At 55.9% G+C, this 12,783-nt stretch overlaps 6 protein-coding genes across 6 annotated transcripts; 5 read left to right on the plus strand and 1 right to left on the minus strand.

Moving 5' to 3' along the window:
* Window positions 1-1,368: 1,368 nt before the first annotated feature.
* Window positions 1,369-2,870, plus strand: CDEST_03961 (uncharacterized protein; the record flags this gene model as incomplete). The annotated part of the gene is made up of 1 exon (XM_062920120.1): window positions 1,369-2,870. Exon 1 carries the CDS (start codon window positions 1,500-1,502, stop codon window positions 2,868-2,870), a length of 1,371 nt encoding a protein of 456 aa, XP_062776171.1. The 5' UTR covers window positions 1,369-1,499.
* Window positions 2,871-3,856: 986 nt separating this feature from the next.
* CDEST_03962 (Putative peptidase S8 propeptide/proteinase inhibitor I9) lies at window positions 3,857-4,640 on the plus strand (the record flags this gene model as incomplete). Its single annotated transcript, XM_062920121.1, has 2 exons — window positions 3,857-4,159; window positions 4,242-4,640. The coding sequence occupies 2 exons, from the start codon at window positions 3,857-3,859 to the stop codon at window positions 4,617-4,619; spliced, it is 681 nt and encodes a 226-aa protein (XP_062776172.1). The 3' UTR covers window positions 4,620-4,640.
* Window position 4,641: 1 nt separating this feature from the next.
* CDEST_03963 (Putative peptidase S8/S53 domain, peptidase S8, subtilisin, Ser-active) lies at window positions 4,642-5,431 on the plus strand. Its single transcript, XM_062920122.1, has one exon. It carries the CDS (start codon window positions 4,877-4,879, stop codon window positions 5,300-5,302), a length of 426 nt encoding a protein of 141 aa, XP_062776173.1. The 5' UTR covers window positions 4,642-4,876; the 3' UTR covers window positions 5,303-5,431.
* Window positions 5,432-6,259: 828 nt separating this feature from the next.
* Window positions 6,260-8,361, plus strand: CDEST_03964 (Putative alcohol dehydrogenase, zinc-type, GroES-like superfamily, NAD(P)-binding domain superfamily). Its single transcript, XM_062920123.1, has 7 exons — window positions 6,260-6,478; window positions 6,564-6,589; window positions 6,652-6,695; window positions 6,754-6,927; window positions 6,987-7,112; window positions 7,182-7,575; window positions 7,709-8,361. The coding sequence occupies exons 1-7, from the start codon at window positions 6,362-6,364 to the stop codon at window positions 7,983-7,985; spliced, it is 1,158 nt and encodes a 385-aa protein (XP_062776174.1). The 5' UTR covers window positions 6,260-6,361; the 3' UTR covers window positions 7,986-8,361.
* Window positions 8,362-8,998: 637 nt separating this feature from the next.
* CDEST_03965 (Putative alpha/beta hydrolase-1) lies at window positions 8,999-10,236 on the plus strand. Its single transcript, XM_062920124.1, has one exon. It carries the CDS (start codon window positions 9,049-9,051, stop codon window positions 10,216-10,218), a length of 1,170 nt encoding a protein of 389 aa, XP_062776175.1. The 5' UTR covers window positions 8,999-9,048; the 3' UTR covers window positions 10,219-10,236.
* A 260-nt stretch (window positions 10,237-10,496) lies between these two features.
* On the minus strand, window positions 10,497-12,337 carry CDEST_03966 (uncharacterized protein). The gene is made up of 2 exons (XM_062920125.1): window positions 11,728-12,337; window positions 10,497-11,569 (listed from the first exon to the last, which is right to left on the minus strand). Exons 1-2 carry the CDS (start codon window positions 12,079-12,081, stop codon window positions 10,520-10,522), a joined length of 1,404 nt encoding a protein of 467 aa, XP_062776176.1. The 5' UTR covers window positions 12,082-12,337; the 3' UTR covers window positions 10,497-10,519.
* Between the last annotated feature and the right edge of the window lie 446 nt (window positions 12,338-12,783).

The following is a 12,783-nucleotide window of genomic DNA, read 5'->3' on the forward strand; positions in this document are numbered from 1 at the left end:
CGAACAACTGGTACAGTGTTGTGAGCATAGTAAACCCAACCAAGTCTGCTTGTTTTTTCTGATCTCGCCCCTGCTTTCCACCGTCTTACGACACAGAGAAGTCGAGCCAGATCTGATAGCTCAGCTTACGCAAGGCCTAGTGGCTCTATGGAGCAATGCCAAGCTGTCGGAGTTCACCGGTGCCGTTCAATCACATCATCCTTGGGAATCGTCCTCGCAATTGCTTTGTGGCGATCCACCTAGATAGGCTCAGCCCTCCAAGGCGTCGGGGGCCAAACCAACAATGAGATGAACTTCGGGGATGCGCGGAGGCTCTACATAGTGTGTAAAGGAAGGCATGCGTGATGATATGTGTGGGGTAAGATGAATAGGGGTCAACCCAATCTGTGCTCCGGGCTGACCCCTGAACCCCATCCCAGTCAAGACACGTCGGTCAAGCCGAAGGACCGAACGCGTCGAGGTTTTAAGCTTATCACTCACACTGACCAACGCTTGTCGAACAAGATTTGGCTGCCCGTGTGTCCTCGCTGGGCAGAAGCATCGCAAAAAGCGACGACATGTTGATCCAGCTCAACGGTTCGTCACCATTCGTGCACAACTGCAACGCGCAATCAACAATGGTTCAGCTGAAACACTCTCATTCAACTGATGGCGGACGCGGCCGGCGTCCTGACTCGTGAGCCTCTCGGTCTCGGGCGAAGCCAAATCTGGGGCCTGCTCCGGGGACCCTCACATGGTCCATGCTCGATTGATACTGCCGTCGGGGCTCAAAACAACAGCAGGGTCTGGATAAACAAGCTTAGGCTCTGCGCTGTGAGGATGACTACATGCGAGGATGATGGGGGATGATGAGAGCTCGTGATGAGAGCTCTTGATATCAGACAGGCAGACCCCAAGTCAGCAGCAAGGTGAGATACAACGGAACAGTGATCTTCTCTCTCGCCGGGTCTCGGTTCGGCATGAACTCCGAATACCTAAGCAGCCCCTCGTCGAGGGCGATAACAACCATTGATGCCGAAAATGGGGTAACAACGGGGAGGTGGACCAGGACGACACCACCGCTTCGGGCTCAGCTAAGGAACGGAGCCAATACTAATCACCTGGCGGCATCCTCGATTCCGTGATCCCCACAGGACCAGGCTGAGCTCAGTTGTCATCTACCGGCGTTCTCCTGACCCTGGTCGTCTGCGATGTAGGAAGTGGGCTGTGATCCCTTTTTTTAGCCTCAATGAGATCTGGGCATTCTTCGAACGTCCAAGCTGAACGCCCAATCACCTGCTCCGCGGAGCCCAAGTGCTGCTGTCCAGTCCTATAAAGACAACATGTAATCCTTCATCTTGAACAACATCTCTCTACAATTCAATACATCCTCAAACACTCCCTCATTCTTTACTTCACTCTCTTTCCAGCTCTCGGTCTCTTCAGAACCATACCATTCACTCTACTTTACTTACAAACTACTATTCCCTCATTCGACTTACATCCACCCTTCTGCTACGATGAAGTTCACCCTTTCTACTCTCTTAGCCTTCCAGGCCCTAGCCGGCTCCAGCCTTTCAGCTGCCTTGCCTAGCCGGGAGGCGTCCATCTTGCCCAGCAAGACTATCCTCCGTCCCGTCCAGAGACGACAGGACTCCGTTCCTGCTGTGCCTCTTGGGCCCGCCAAGTTCACCCCGAAGACCAACGTCACACTCCCCTATGAGGGCATCAACGACACCAATGCTCTGGTCCGAGCCATGATGAAGCACCCGGCCGTCCTGCTTGAGAACATCGACACCATCTCGGAGGTGCAGTGCTCGGACACGGGCGTCGTTCTCAAGTTCAGCTCAACCGAGGACTACCAGACCTGCTTGGGCGCCTGGCCCGCCAATGACTTCATCATGGTCACGAACCACGCCAACGGCTGCGACGGCGAGAACGAGCGCGGCATCTTCGTCGTCCAGGGGTACACCTTTGACGATGCCACCCTCACTCTTACGGCCGCCGCCACCAGAGCCGCGATCCGTGACCAGATGGACGACGCCGTCATCGACTTCCAGCACACCGGCACTGCCACCACGAAGCGCGGCCTCTCCGGCAGCATCTCTGCCGACCTCTCGGGCTCGACCTTGATCGCGACCGACCCCCTGACCATCGTCGCCAACGAGGCCAAGCTGGAGAGCGCCATCAGCCTGGCGGGCCACGTCCACTACAGCTTTTGGCAGTTCAAGGTCACCGAGTTCTACATCGACCTGGACTACTCCTCGGCCCTGAACCTCAACGTCTCCGCTGCCGTCAACGCCGAGTACTCCACCGACCTGTACAACTACAACCCGCTGGCCGTCTCCGTCTCGGCCTTCACGATCCCCGGCATCATCGACGTCGGTCCCATGGTTGAGTTTGCGCTCGGCATCGAGTTCGCCGCGGCCGGGGCCGTGAAGGCGTCCGTCGACTTCGTCAGCACCATCACTGACGCCAACGTCCACCTCGACTTCCTCGACGCCAGCAAGACCTCCTCGACCGGCTGGACGCCCCAGAACAACGTCACCACCGAGATTGACGCCCAGGTCGAGCTCCAGCTGAACCCTTACGCCGACCTGAAGGTCGCTCTCGGCGTCAACCTGTTCAACGGCATGCTCGACATGTCTGCGGGCGTGGAGGCCAAGCCCACCGTCATCAACGCCTTCGCCGTGGACCTCGACTTCACCTACAACAGCGCGAGCGGCGTCACCTTCGCCAAGCCCGCGGCCGACCAGTGCGTCAACGGCGCCTGGTTTGCCAGCACCTTCCACTTCGGCGTCGAGGCGTTTGTCACGCAGTTCTACACCAAGACTCTGTACGAGGTCGACCTGCCCATCTACGAGTCCCAGTGCTGGAACTTTGTCCACTAGAGGCGAGGATGGGGGGGTGCAATGTAACGAATGGCGGAGATCGATAAACAACGAGCCACGGTTCTTGCTTCAAGAATTTTAGATGAAAACATTTAGCAAAACATGATACCATGAATTTGAAACATTGATTCGTTACGCAAGTCGTTTACCAAGTTCACGCTAAACATTGGGTGTATATTCAGAATTGACTCGATGATTTTTCTCCGATGCCAGTTCTCAAATATCCATCTTCAAGGTTTGCCCTCGAGGTCTTCTATCGCCTCTTAATGCGTGAACTTTATTCAAACCCCTAGCAGACCATCTTGATGAAATGTGCTGTGTTTCACAAAACAGCTCGAGTGAACAGCCCTGAGCTGGGGGCCCATACCTTGGAGCTAAGTAGAATCAAGCTTTATATCGTCCAATGTTGTCTTAACCTTAACCATCGCTTCTATGCCACGTTTATTCCTGCGTTTTGAACTGCAAGGAAATACTCCCCAAGGGATGAAATGTGGATGTGGGCATGCTCTTCATCCGATGTGGCCTCATTGAAGCAGGTCATGCAGACTGACTGTGATGGGGCCGGTGGCGCATGAGAAGACTTCAAGGGTCACTATGCCAAGACGAAGGAGGACGGACGGGACGAGCATCGGGCCAAGTTAGCAAATTTGCAATTCTTTCTCTGATCCTTACTTAGCCACCCAAGTAGTTTACCGAACCAACTCTCCCCAGCTGGGCTTATGTTATCGCCTGGCCTCGGATTTCAGAGTAGATCATTCGCGGCAGAGTATCATGGGACGAAGGCCGCAGTTGGCTTTGCAATGTTCCACACCCACCCTTCAGCAGGTCTATGCCGAACAGGCCCGGTTTTAGGAAATACCATATCGACGTGTTCAAGGCATGACCAGTCTATATAGGGGGGCTGTAGCCGCATTCCAAGGGTTTCTTCTGCACGAACTTCAGTCACTTTGAGGTGCCAAACTTCAAGCACCAGCCAACCATCAGCCATGCCTTCTGTTAGACAATTCGTGGCCTTTCTGACCTGCGTACTCCCGGCGCTCTCAAGTCCTTTATCAAAGAATGCTGATAAGCCCGATTCAGTACGCAACAAGTACATCGTCCGCGTTGCTCCAGGCACCGTTGAGACGGAATTCGAAAGTCACCTGAGCTGGGTCGCCACGGTGCACAAGCGAAGTCTGATACACCAGCGCTCAACAGGTATCGAGAAAAAATTCAATATAGGCGATTTCAAGGCCTATTCGGGAGAATTCGACGCGGAGACTATTGCGAAAATCAAAAAGGACGGACACGTGAGTTGGTTGCCAGCCTTTGTCCCCCCTCCTAAGCTCCGTGACTACAGGTTAGGAACATGTACTGATTGGAACACTTCAGGTTGTTGCGGTTGAGCCGGACCAGGTTGTCAAAGTCACAGCCTTGACGACGCAATCCGCTGCTCCATGGGGCGTAGCCAGTCTCTCATCAAAGACTCCCTTGAGAGATGGCAGCAGTACCAGCCGGTATGTCTACAACAGTAAAGCCGGACAGGGAACTTTCGCCTATGTCCTCGACTCTGGAGTCACCACTGCCCATGCCCAGTTTCAGGGCCGTGGGATCAAGGGCTACAACGCGTGGCCGACGTACGCCTTTGAAGACGAGTTCGGCCACGGCACCCACGTAGCCGGCATCATCGGCGCGGCCAAGTATGGTGTAGCCAAGAAGTCCACTGTCGTCGACGTCAAAATCGTGCGAGGTCTTGTAAGTCGTCTGTGAGCACCGCTCTCCGGAAGGGGGGGTGGGACTATTGTCGCTGATAAAATACCATTGGAAAACTGTAGGGATACTCGACGGTTGCCCACTGCTTGGACGGTTATAACTGGGCCGTCAACAACATCACCAACACACCGGGTCGTATTGCTAAATCCGTCATCAACATGAGCGTAGGTGCGTTTCTCGCATCAAGTGTTCCAAGCCTCTCCCTATCGACCTCGAACTAACCCTCCGCATAAGCATTCCCCCGAAGCGAAGCCATGAACTCGGCAATCGATGCGGCCTTCGACCTCGGCGTCACTACCGTGGTCGGCGCAGGCAACGACGGCCAGGATGCGTCCGCCACGTCGCCCGCGTCCGCCGGCAAGGCCATCACCGTCGGCGCCGTTGCGTGGAACCGGTCTCGGTCCGACTGGAGCAACTACGGCCCGGACGTCAACATCTTCGCGCCCGGCGTCGACATCCCGTCGTTGTGGAAGGAGCTCGATTCGGCCGACAAGTTATCCTCGGGGACGTCGATGGCAACCCCCCACGTTGCCGGGCTCGTCTCGTACCTGCAGAGCGTCCACTCTCTGGCCAACGCGGCAGCCGTGGTGAAGAAGCTGAACGAGCTTGCGTTGAAGGGTGTGGTGGGAAATACTGGGGCCGGTAGCTCGAATGCTTTGGCCTTCAATGGGGCGGTTTAAAACTACACACGAGAGCAATGGGTAGACGGGAGGTCCGGGTATTTCGTGATAGTAGCTCGGCCTATCTTTGTCGTGGAGCTTCATCACTAGTTGTTACGCCATGATGATAATGCAGCCAAGCAGCACAACTGGAAGGTGGAGGGAATGACGACGGGAGTCGCAATCTCTAAATATATCACATGTGCAGCTGCACATAGTTGACGGCCAGGGTTGGGTGACCGAGACTCCTGCAGAATCAGATCTGAAGGAGGCATCTTGGCCGGGATTTGCGGTCGACAGCTTGGCAATACCACACAACTCGGACCCGTCACCCAGATCCTCCCTAAACGACAATCTTTGTCACCAAACACGTCATGAGTTGATGGAACTTGGGGTGGGGGGAGGAGGAAGAGACGGATGCATCCTGGTCGTATCGGCTATCGTTGTCTCATCAGAGGGGGGGGGAAAGCCAGCCAGCCAGCCAGCCATCCTTTCTTTCGTTGCACGGGACTCAAGTCTCGCCCACCATCTTTCCCCAGAGAGACACAAACAGCAGTAGTTCGCCGATGAAGGAGGCTACTGCCGTCCCAACTCTCGGGGGTTCGGGGTTCCTGTATCCACCCACTCACTCGGTGGTGGCCCCCGTCATCAGCTTTCCCGGCCATTATGCCGACTCCAACTGGCAGAAACCCAGCAGAAACCAGCCCCCTTGAAGGACACGGCATTGCAGCCGCACAATGGACTCAGTGGACTGCGGCCCCATCCCCGCGTCTTGGCGAAAGTTTCCCGCTCACTCTACCCCGCAGCAGCGACCTCGCCATCTCTCGTTCTAGAAAGATATCCCGCGGCGATGACGGTGTAGTCATGGGAGGGAGCCCTTCACCCGGCAGACTGTCATACAAGGAAAATGCTATGGACATGGTTAGTGATGTGCCTGGTTGACTGTCTCGTGAGGGGTTTGGTTCGTGAGATGATAAATATGACGGAGTCCGCAGAATAGCATCGGTTCCCTCCCCCCCCGAGTCTTCCGTCCTCTTCTCTTGCACCAAGGCTTCTTTTCCCGCGCAAACACCATTCATCATGTCGTCCGCCACTATGAAAGCCGTGAACTACCAGGGCCCTTACAAGGTCAAGGTTTCCGAGGTATCGGTGCCCAAAATCCAGCATCCCGACGATGTCATCGTCAAAGTCACTACGGTAAGGGTAACCCCAAGTCCCAAGTGCCGACCCCGCAGGCCGTTCATTATTCGTCATGATACCAGGGAGCTAATTAACCATCAAGGCTGCCATCTGTGGCTCGGATTTGCAGTGAGTCTATGCACTCGGGCTGGGGACTGGGTGGTGGTAATCGGTTACTGAACATGCCACAGCATGTATGAGGGAAGAACGGCCGCAGAGGCCGGTATCACGTTCGGTAGGGCTGCTGCTGCCTGAAAGCATCAAGCACGGCGCTAAAGACTGACATTCAATAGGCCACGAGAACATGGGAATCGTCGAGGAGCTCGGAAGTGGTGTCACTCTCTTGAAGAAAGGAGACCGCGTTGTCATGCCCTTCAATGTCGCCGACGGTCGCTGCCACAACTGTGAGGAGGGACGAACTGCCTTCTGCACAGGCGTCAATCCCGGCTTTGCTGGTGGTGCCTACGGTAGGTCGTCTCTGGAACGAACAGACGAGACACCATAGATACTGACCCAAGGGCATCAGGTTACGTCGCCATGGGTCCCTACCCTGGAGGCCAGGCGCAATACATCAGAGTCCCTTATGCAGACTTCAACGCGCTGAAGCTGCCTCCCGGACGGGAGTTTGAGTCCGACTTCATCTTGCTCGCAGGTAGGAAGGCCTCCCCTATACCGGAAGCTTGCCTTTCTGGAGGGAGGGTTCCTAATGTTGTCTAATTAGATATTTTCCCCACCGGCTGGCATGGCATTGAACTGTCCGGCTTCAGGCCCGGTGAGACTGTAGCTGTCTTCGGCGCCGGCCCCGTCGGTTTGATGGCCGCATACTCGGCAGTCCTGCGTGGTGCCTCGAGAGTTTATGTGGTGGATCGCGTCGCCGAGCGACTCCAGTCCGCCGAGAGAATCGGCTGCACACCGGTCGACTTCACCAAGGGCGACGCTGTTGAGCAGATCAAGAAGCTGAACGGCGGCGAGGTAGACCGCTCAGTCGATGCGGTCGGATATCAGGCCGTGAGCGCCGGCGGGAACGCCGAGCAACCCAACATTGTGCTGGAGAACATGATCAAGGTCACGCGAGCTTGCGGTGGCCTCGGCATCCCAGGTCTTTACGTGCCGAGGTAAGAGTTTTCGTCGATCTCTCTCTCTCTCTCTCTCTCTCTCTCTCTCTCTCTCTCTCTCTCTCTCTCTCTCTCTCTCTCTCTCTCTCTCAGGATGGTGAATTCATGTATCACTAACACGGTCCCTCGACAGTGACCCGGGTGCGTCTGATGACGCTTCGGCAAAGGGCATGATCAGCCTCAGCTTCGGCAAGCTTTTCGAGAAGGGCCTGTCCATCGGCACTGGACAATGCAACGTCAAGGCGTACAACAGATACCTGCGCGACTTGATCATTGCAGGCAAGGCCAAGCCGAGTTTCGTCGTCTCCCACGAGATCAACATCGACGACGCCGAGGTTGCGTATGAAAAGTTCGACAAGAGGATTGATGGCTACACAAAGGTGCTCATCCACCCCAACGGCGGGTTTTAGTTGCCAAGATGTGTGTGTGATCCAGGGTTGCTGGGTATTGTGGTAAAAGTGAAAGGGGCGGCGTCGACGGTTGTTGGGTGGTGTTGTAGGCGGCAAAGCAGCGATGTTTCTTCCCTTGGACAGCAATTACATTGTCGGTATTCGGTCATGAGATGAAGACTCCGTGTGTCAATCGTTTCTATTCCTGTCCTGTTTTACAACTAGGATTTCTTGCCAAGCTGAGTAATCTGAATAACTACAAGGTATTTTGCGGTCAGCAATGGGCAAAGAAAGAGTTTAGTGGAAAACGACGAACTCGCTTGGAGTTATTCGGTTAATTAACACTAGTTCTTCTTAGCTATTTAGTTACTTCAGTCAGAAGCTTTCAACAACAGTCAGACTTTGTCGTAAAACTCACACATATGCATCTGTGGTTGCCGAACCTCCCTTTAGCACGGCCCTCGCCTTCAGACTTCAGACCTGCCTATCTCTTCTAGCAAGTGACAGGAGAAGTCCCAGGCGGTTCCTGAACACAAAATCGCAAAATGGAAGCTAACGTGCGGACGTGGGATGTGTTGTAACCACTCCAGCAGAAACCTTGACCTTATTAATCGTGACCAGGGAGATCTCTCGGCCCCCCACCTTGGGCGTAATTGTGACCCCTCTGCCATGGGGCAAACTTCCTCTTGCCTGCCGCCCCCAACCTCGATCTGAAAGCCAACTGCTTGAATGAGACTGCTTTGCCTTTACGGACCCGCTTGGATGCATGAGCTCCGGAGACGGGTCCGGGAATGTTGCCCAAAATCGATAGCTTTTATTCCGTTTCTGCTGTGCCCCCTTTGTAAGTTGCAGATCCGGACCCCAGGCAGGGGAGGGATCGTGACAAGATTAGCCCACCAGACTCGTGCATTAGTTCCAACGGTTCCTGTTGCTCTTCATCATTCACGAAATTTGCGCGCCCGTAACCCCGTACTTAATCGCGGAGGGGAGCGCCCCGTCTCCGGCTTCCCTAGAGCTGCTGGTATGTTCTAACTTCTCAGTCAACTCGCTTCTCGTGTGTGTATCTACAGTTGTATTCTCAACCATGGTCAACTTCAGACTTCCCAGCCTGGGCCTGTTGGCCGGCGTGTCGTTGGCCTTTGAGTTCGGGGGCCGCGACTGCACGGGGGTCAACGGGATTCACCCACGCTGCCGCAACGCCGATGTCATCCCTTACACCCGGGACTTCTTTTACGTCGGCGGCCGGGCCCTCGAGACGGCGTCCGGCGAACTGACCGCGGATAAGCTCTACGTCGAGAAGATCAGCCCGGTTGTTCCTCTGCGGTCCAAGCCCGTGGTGTTCTTCCACGGCGGAGGATGCAGCGGCACTACGTGGCTCAACACCCCCGACAACCGCAAAGGCTTCGCCAGCTACTTTGTTGAGCAGAGCTACGTCGTCTACATCGTCGACGCTGCCGGCAACGGCCGGAGCACGAACATGGACCTCGAGGGCTTTCCCCTGTCCGCCGGGTCTTCGTCGACTCTGGTCGAGATGGGCTTTTCCGCACCGGGCGCCTACAACGGATACCCGCAGTCCCAGCTGCACACCCAGTTCCCGGGCACGGGCAGGGCGGGCGACCCGGCATTCGAGAACTTCAAGAACTCCATGGTGCCCTACACGACCAACAACATCACCTACGAGAACGCCATGCGGGCGGGCGGCTGCAGGCTGCTCGAGCTCATCGGCAAGTCGTACGTAGTCGGGCACTCGGCCGGGGGCTCGGCCGGCATCCTCCTCTCCAACGACTGCCCGGATCTCGTGGCCGCCAACATCAACCTCGAGTCGTCCACCATCCCGTTCTTCTGGTACACCTACGGCACGGCCGGCTTCTTCAACAACGGCTGGGGCCTCGCGAACACGCCCCTCAACTACACCCCGCCCATCTCGGAGGCGTCGGAGCTGAGGATCGTCGAGGTCGGCAACTCCACCGTGGCGAGGAGGAGCTGCTACCGCCAGGCCGAGCCCGCACGCAAGCTGCCGAACATCGCCAGTGTGCCGTACCTTATGGTGACGGGAGAGGCGAGCGTCCACATCACGTTCGACCACTGCATCGTCGATTACCTCGAGCAAGTTGGCGCAAAGCCCGAGTGGATCAAGCTTGCGGACCACGGTATCAAGGGCAACGGCCATTTTATGCATATCGAGAAGAACAATGGCGATATCGCAAAGTTGGTACTGAACTGGATCCGCCAGAAGGAGGGTTCAATTTGGTGAAGGACTGATAGTCAAGTTGGGGGGGGGGGGGGGGGGGGGGGGTAGATCACAGCCTTTTTTTTTTGGTAATCATTGCTTGCCAATCGCTAGAGATTATATCCAACTCAGTCGCAGTCAAATGTACATCACGGTGTGATCTTGTTTGTGTGTCTCTCCTGTAAGTAAGCGTTTGATATCAGTCATGTCACTTACACCGTCGTGCGTGCAATGCTGTCCTACCTCGTCCATCCTCCCTCCCCAGGTGTGCTTGACCAAACCTCTTGATCAACACTGTGTCATTACTTTGTCATTACTTTTAAATTCAAAACCTATGAGATCTATCATGCCACTCCGGGCGGTTATGGTAGAACGGCGATGGCGCCCGGGGCCCACGGGGTTTATCCTGGCCCTTTTCTACGTCCTCGACGGCGTCAGACACGTGTACCTCGACTTCTTGAGTACACAGAATGCTCATTTCCACCCCGCCGCATTTGCTTTCCTGCAAATGGTCCTTCTTCACAATGCTCTCGCTGGACTCGGAACGCGCCATGGTGGACGCGATGACGGACGTCCTCGCCGTCGTCTTCCTGCTCTTCTCCGTGTCCGACGCCTTGCTGTACTGCCATGCCCTTGCTTTGGTAGTACTCTGCGACACGCCGCCGCCGCCGCCGCCATGTGTGTTGGTCACGGTGCTCTTAGCCTTCCTCCAGTACTTCTCAAGCAAGCCGTCGAGGACGGGGAGCGAAGCAGTCAAGATCCCGAGGGATAGGTCCAGGCAGGTCCAAACCAGGACCTCGACATAGTCCCACGTGAAGTCGCTGGTCATCGTGGGACGCAGTTGTCGCAGCAACCCTCCCAGGACCGTTACACCTCCGATGGTCCAAATGGCGAACAGGCGGACCTTCTTTGCCGTCTGCATGCGAACCTTCCACAGAATGACGATGGGGATGAACAGCAGCATCAGCCCTTGCGCCACATGGATGCCGCTGAGGATCTTTGCCTGGACTCCCAGGTCGATGCAGGTCGGAATCGGTTCGAGGCGGCCGCGCAGGGCTAGGTCCCATTGGATCGCCGGCGGATCGCATGCGAAGACGTTGAGGAAGATGGCCAGGATCATGTATGCGACGACCGAGGCGATGAAGACGTTGCACGAGACCCGCCACCACCCGTTGAGTCGGTCCGCGAGTCGTCGGACGAAGATGGCAATCGAGAGCTTGATCATGCCCACGGCCACATAGAACGTGGTCTTGCAGATCATGGCCACCACCATCCCGAAGCTGTACTGTTCATAGGTCACTTCCCAGATGTGTTTCGCGGCGGCGCCGGTTGCGAGAGAGTATATCTGCGTGATGGGGTATACAAGGGCCAGGAGCTAAATGATCCGAGAGTGAGAACCTCGACGTCAGTAATCGATGCGCTTTCCATTGGAAGCCGAGCACGAGTCTCGGGGATCTTTCTGGCTTGTCAAAGAGGGGGGGGGGGGGGGGGGGGCGGCGACAAGAAGGGAGGGGGATGTCTCCAGGCACTTACAGCAGCGACTGAGATGGCCCAGTCGTCCCAGCCAAACTGCATGCTCGAACCTCTTCGCAGCCGTAACCCGATCCTCGCCGCCGTGGGGACAACAATGGCGAAGAGAACAAAGATCAGACCCGTCAGGACGCCGGGTAGTCTTGTCTCGTGAACATACCCGGGAGGGGGCTTCGCCGCGAGGAAGTAGCCCATCATCGGGCTGGCTTCCGCCATGCCGACCATGCGGAGTAGGCCCTTCACGACGTAATAGTCATGTTGAGTCGCCGGCGGCTGGCCCACGAAGGCCGATGACCCGATGAGGGGGAGGCTGCTCGGGTCGTCTGGTATGGGAGTGAAGCCGTCGGGTAGCGCCATAAGTGGCGGCGAAGCTGGGGCTCCAAGAGCAAAGGATCTATCCTTGGTGATATGTCTGGGGGAGGAGAGGTAGGGGCCATTACATGTTGTTTTGAAGCGGCATCATGTTGTGTTGTACACGACTGTAAAGGCCGCGAGGGTGACTGACGGGTAGGCGGACAGAAACAAAATATTTTGACGAAAGCGAGCGAGCGTGAGATTTCGATTTCGCTTCCGTCTGTTGCGAAATTCGGGGAACGGAAAAAAACAGAGAGATGGTCAACTGCGCCGTAGGGATACATGAGCGATCGTTCCTCTTTTCAAAAAGCCTATTACATGATACATGATGCCACACGAGCTCGAGATGCAGGCGACAGCTGATTTGGAAAGGTTGGTCCGGCTAGTGGTACGTTGGTATTCCTTGGCCGGCAGGATGGAAAGTGAGAAAAGCAAGTTGGAACTCCACATCTTTGAGGATCCCTGGCTCTAGGTCAGCCTATCTCATGGCTGTATCGAAGAATCCCGCCGTTCTTCTGATCATAGCCCTCCAAACCCAGTCCCCATCGGTCTCAGTCTCAGTGTCTCTCGGCGTCTATCGAGTGGCAAAGGCTGGCTCATGGACCTGAGGGACCATCATCAGCATATCAGCATGTTCTCCCAAACCTGAACTGAATCTTGAATGACCCTACTTTGCCGCTGGTCATTCGAGATGCCCCCCCCCCC

This window comes from Colletotrichum destructivum, chromosome 2, assembly GCF_034447905.1.
Source record: "Colletotrichum destructivum chromosome 2, complete sequence".
NCBI lineage: Eukaryota > Fungi > Ascomycota > Sordariomycetes > Glomerellales > Glomerellaceae > Colletotrichum > Colletotrichum destructivum.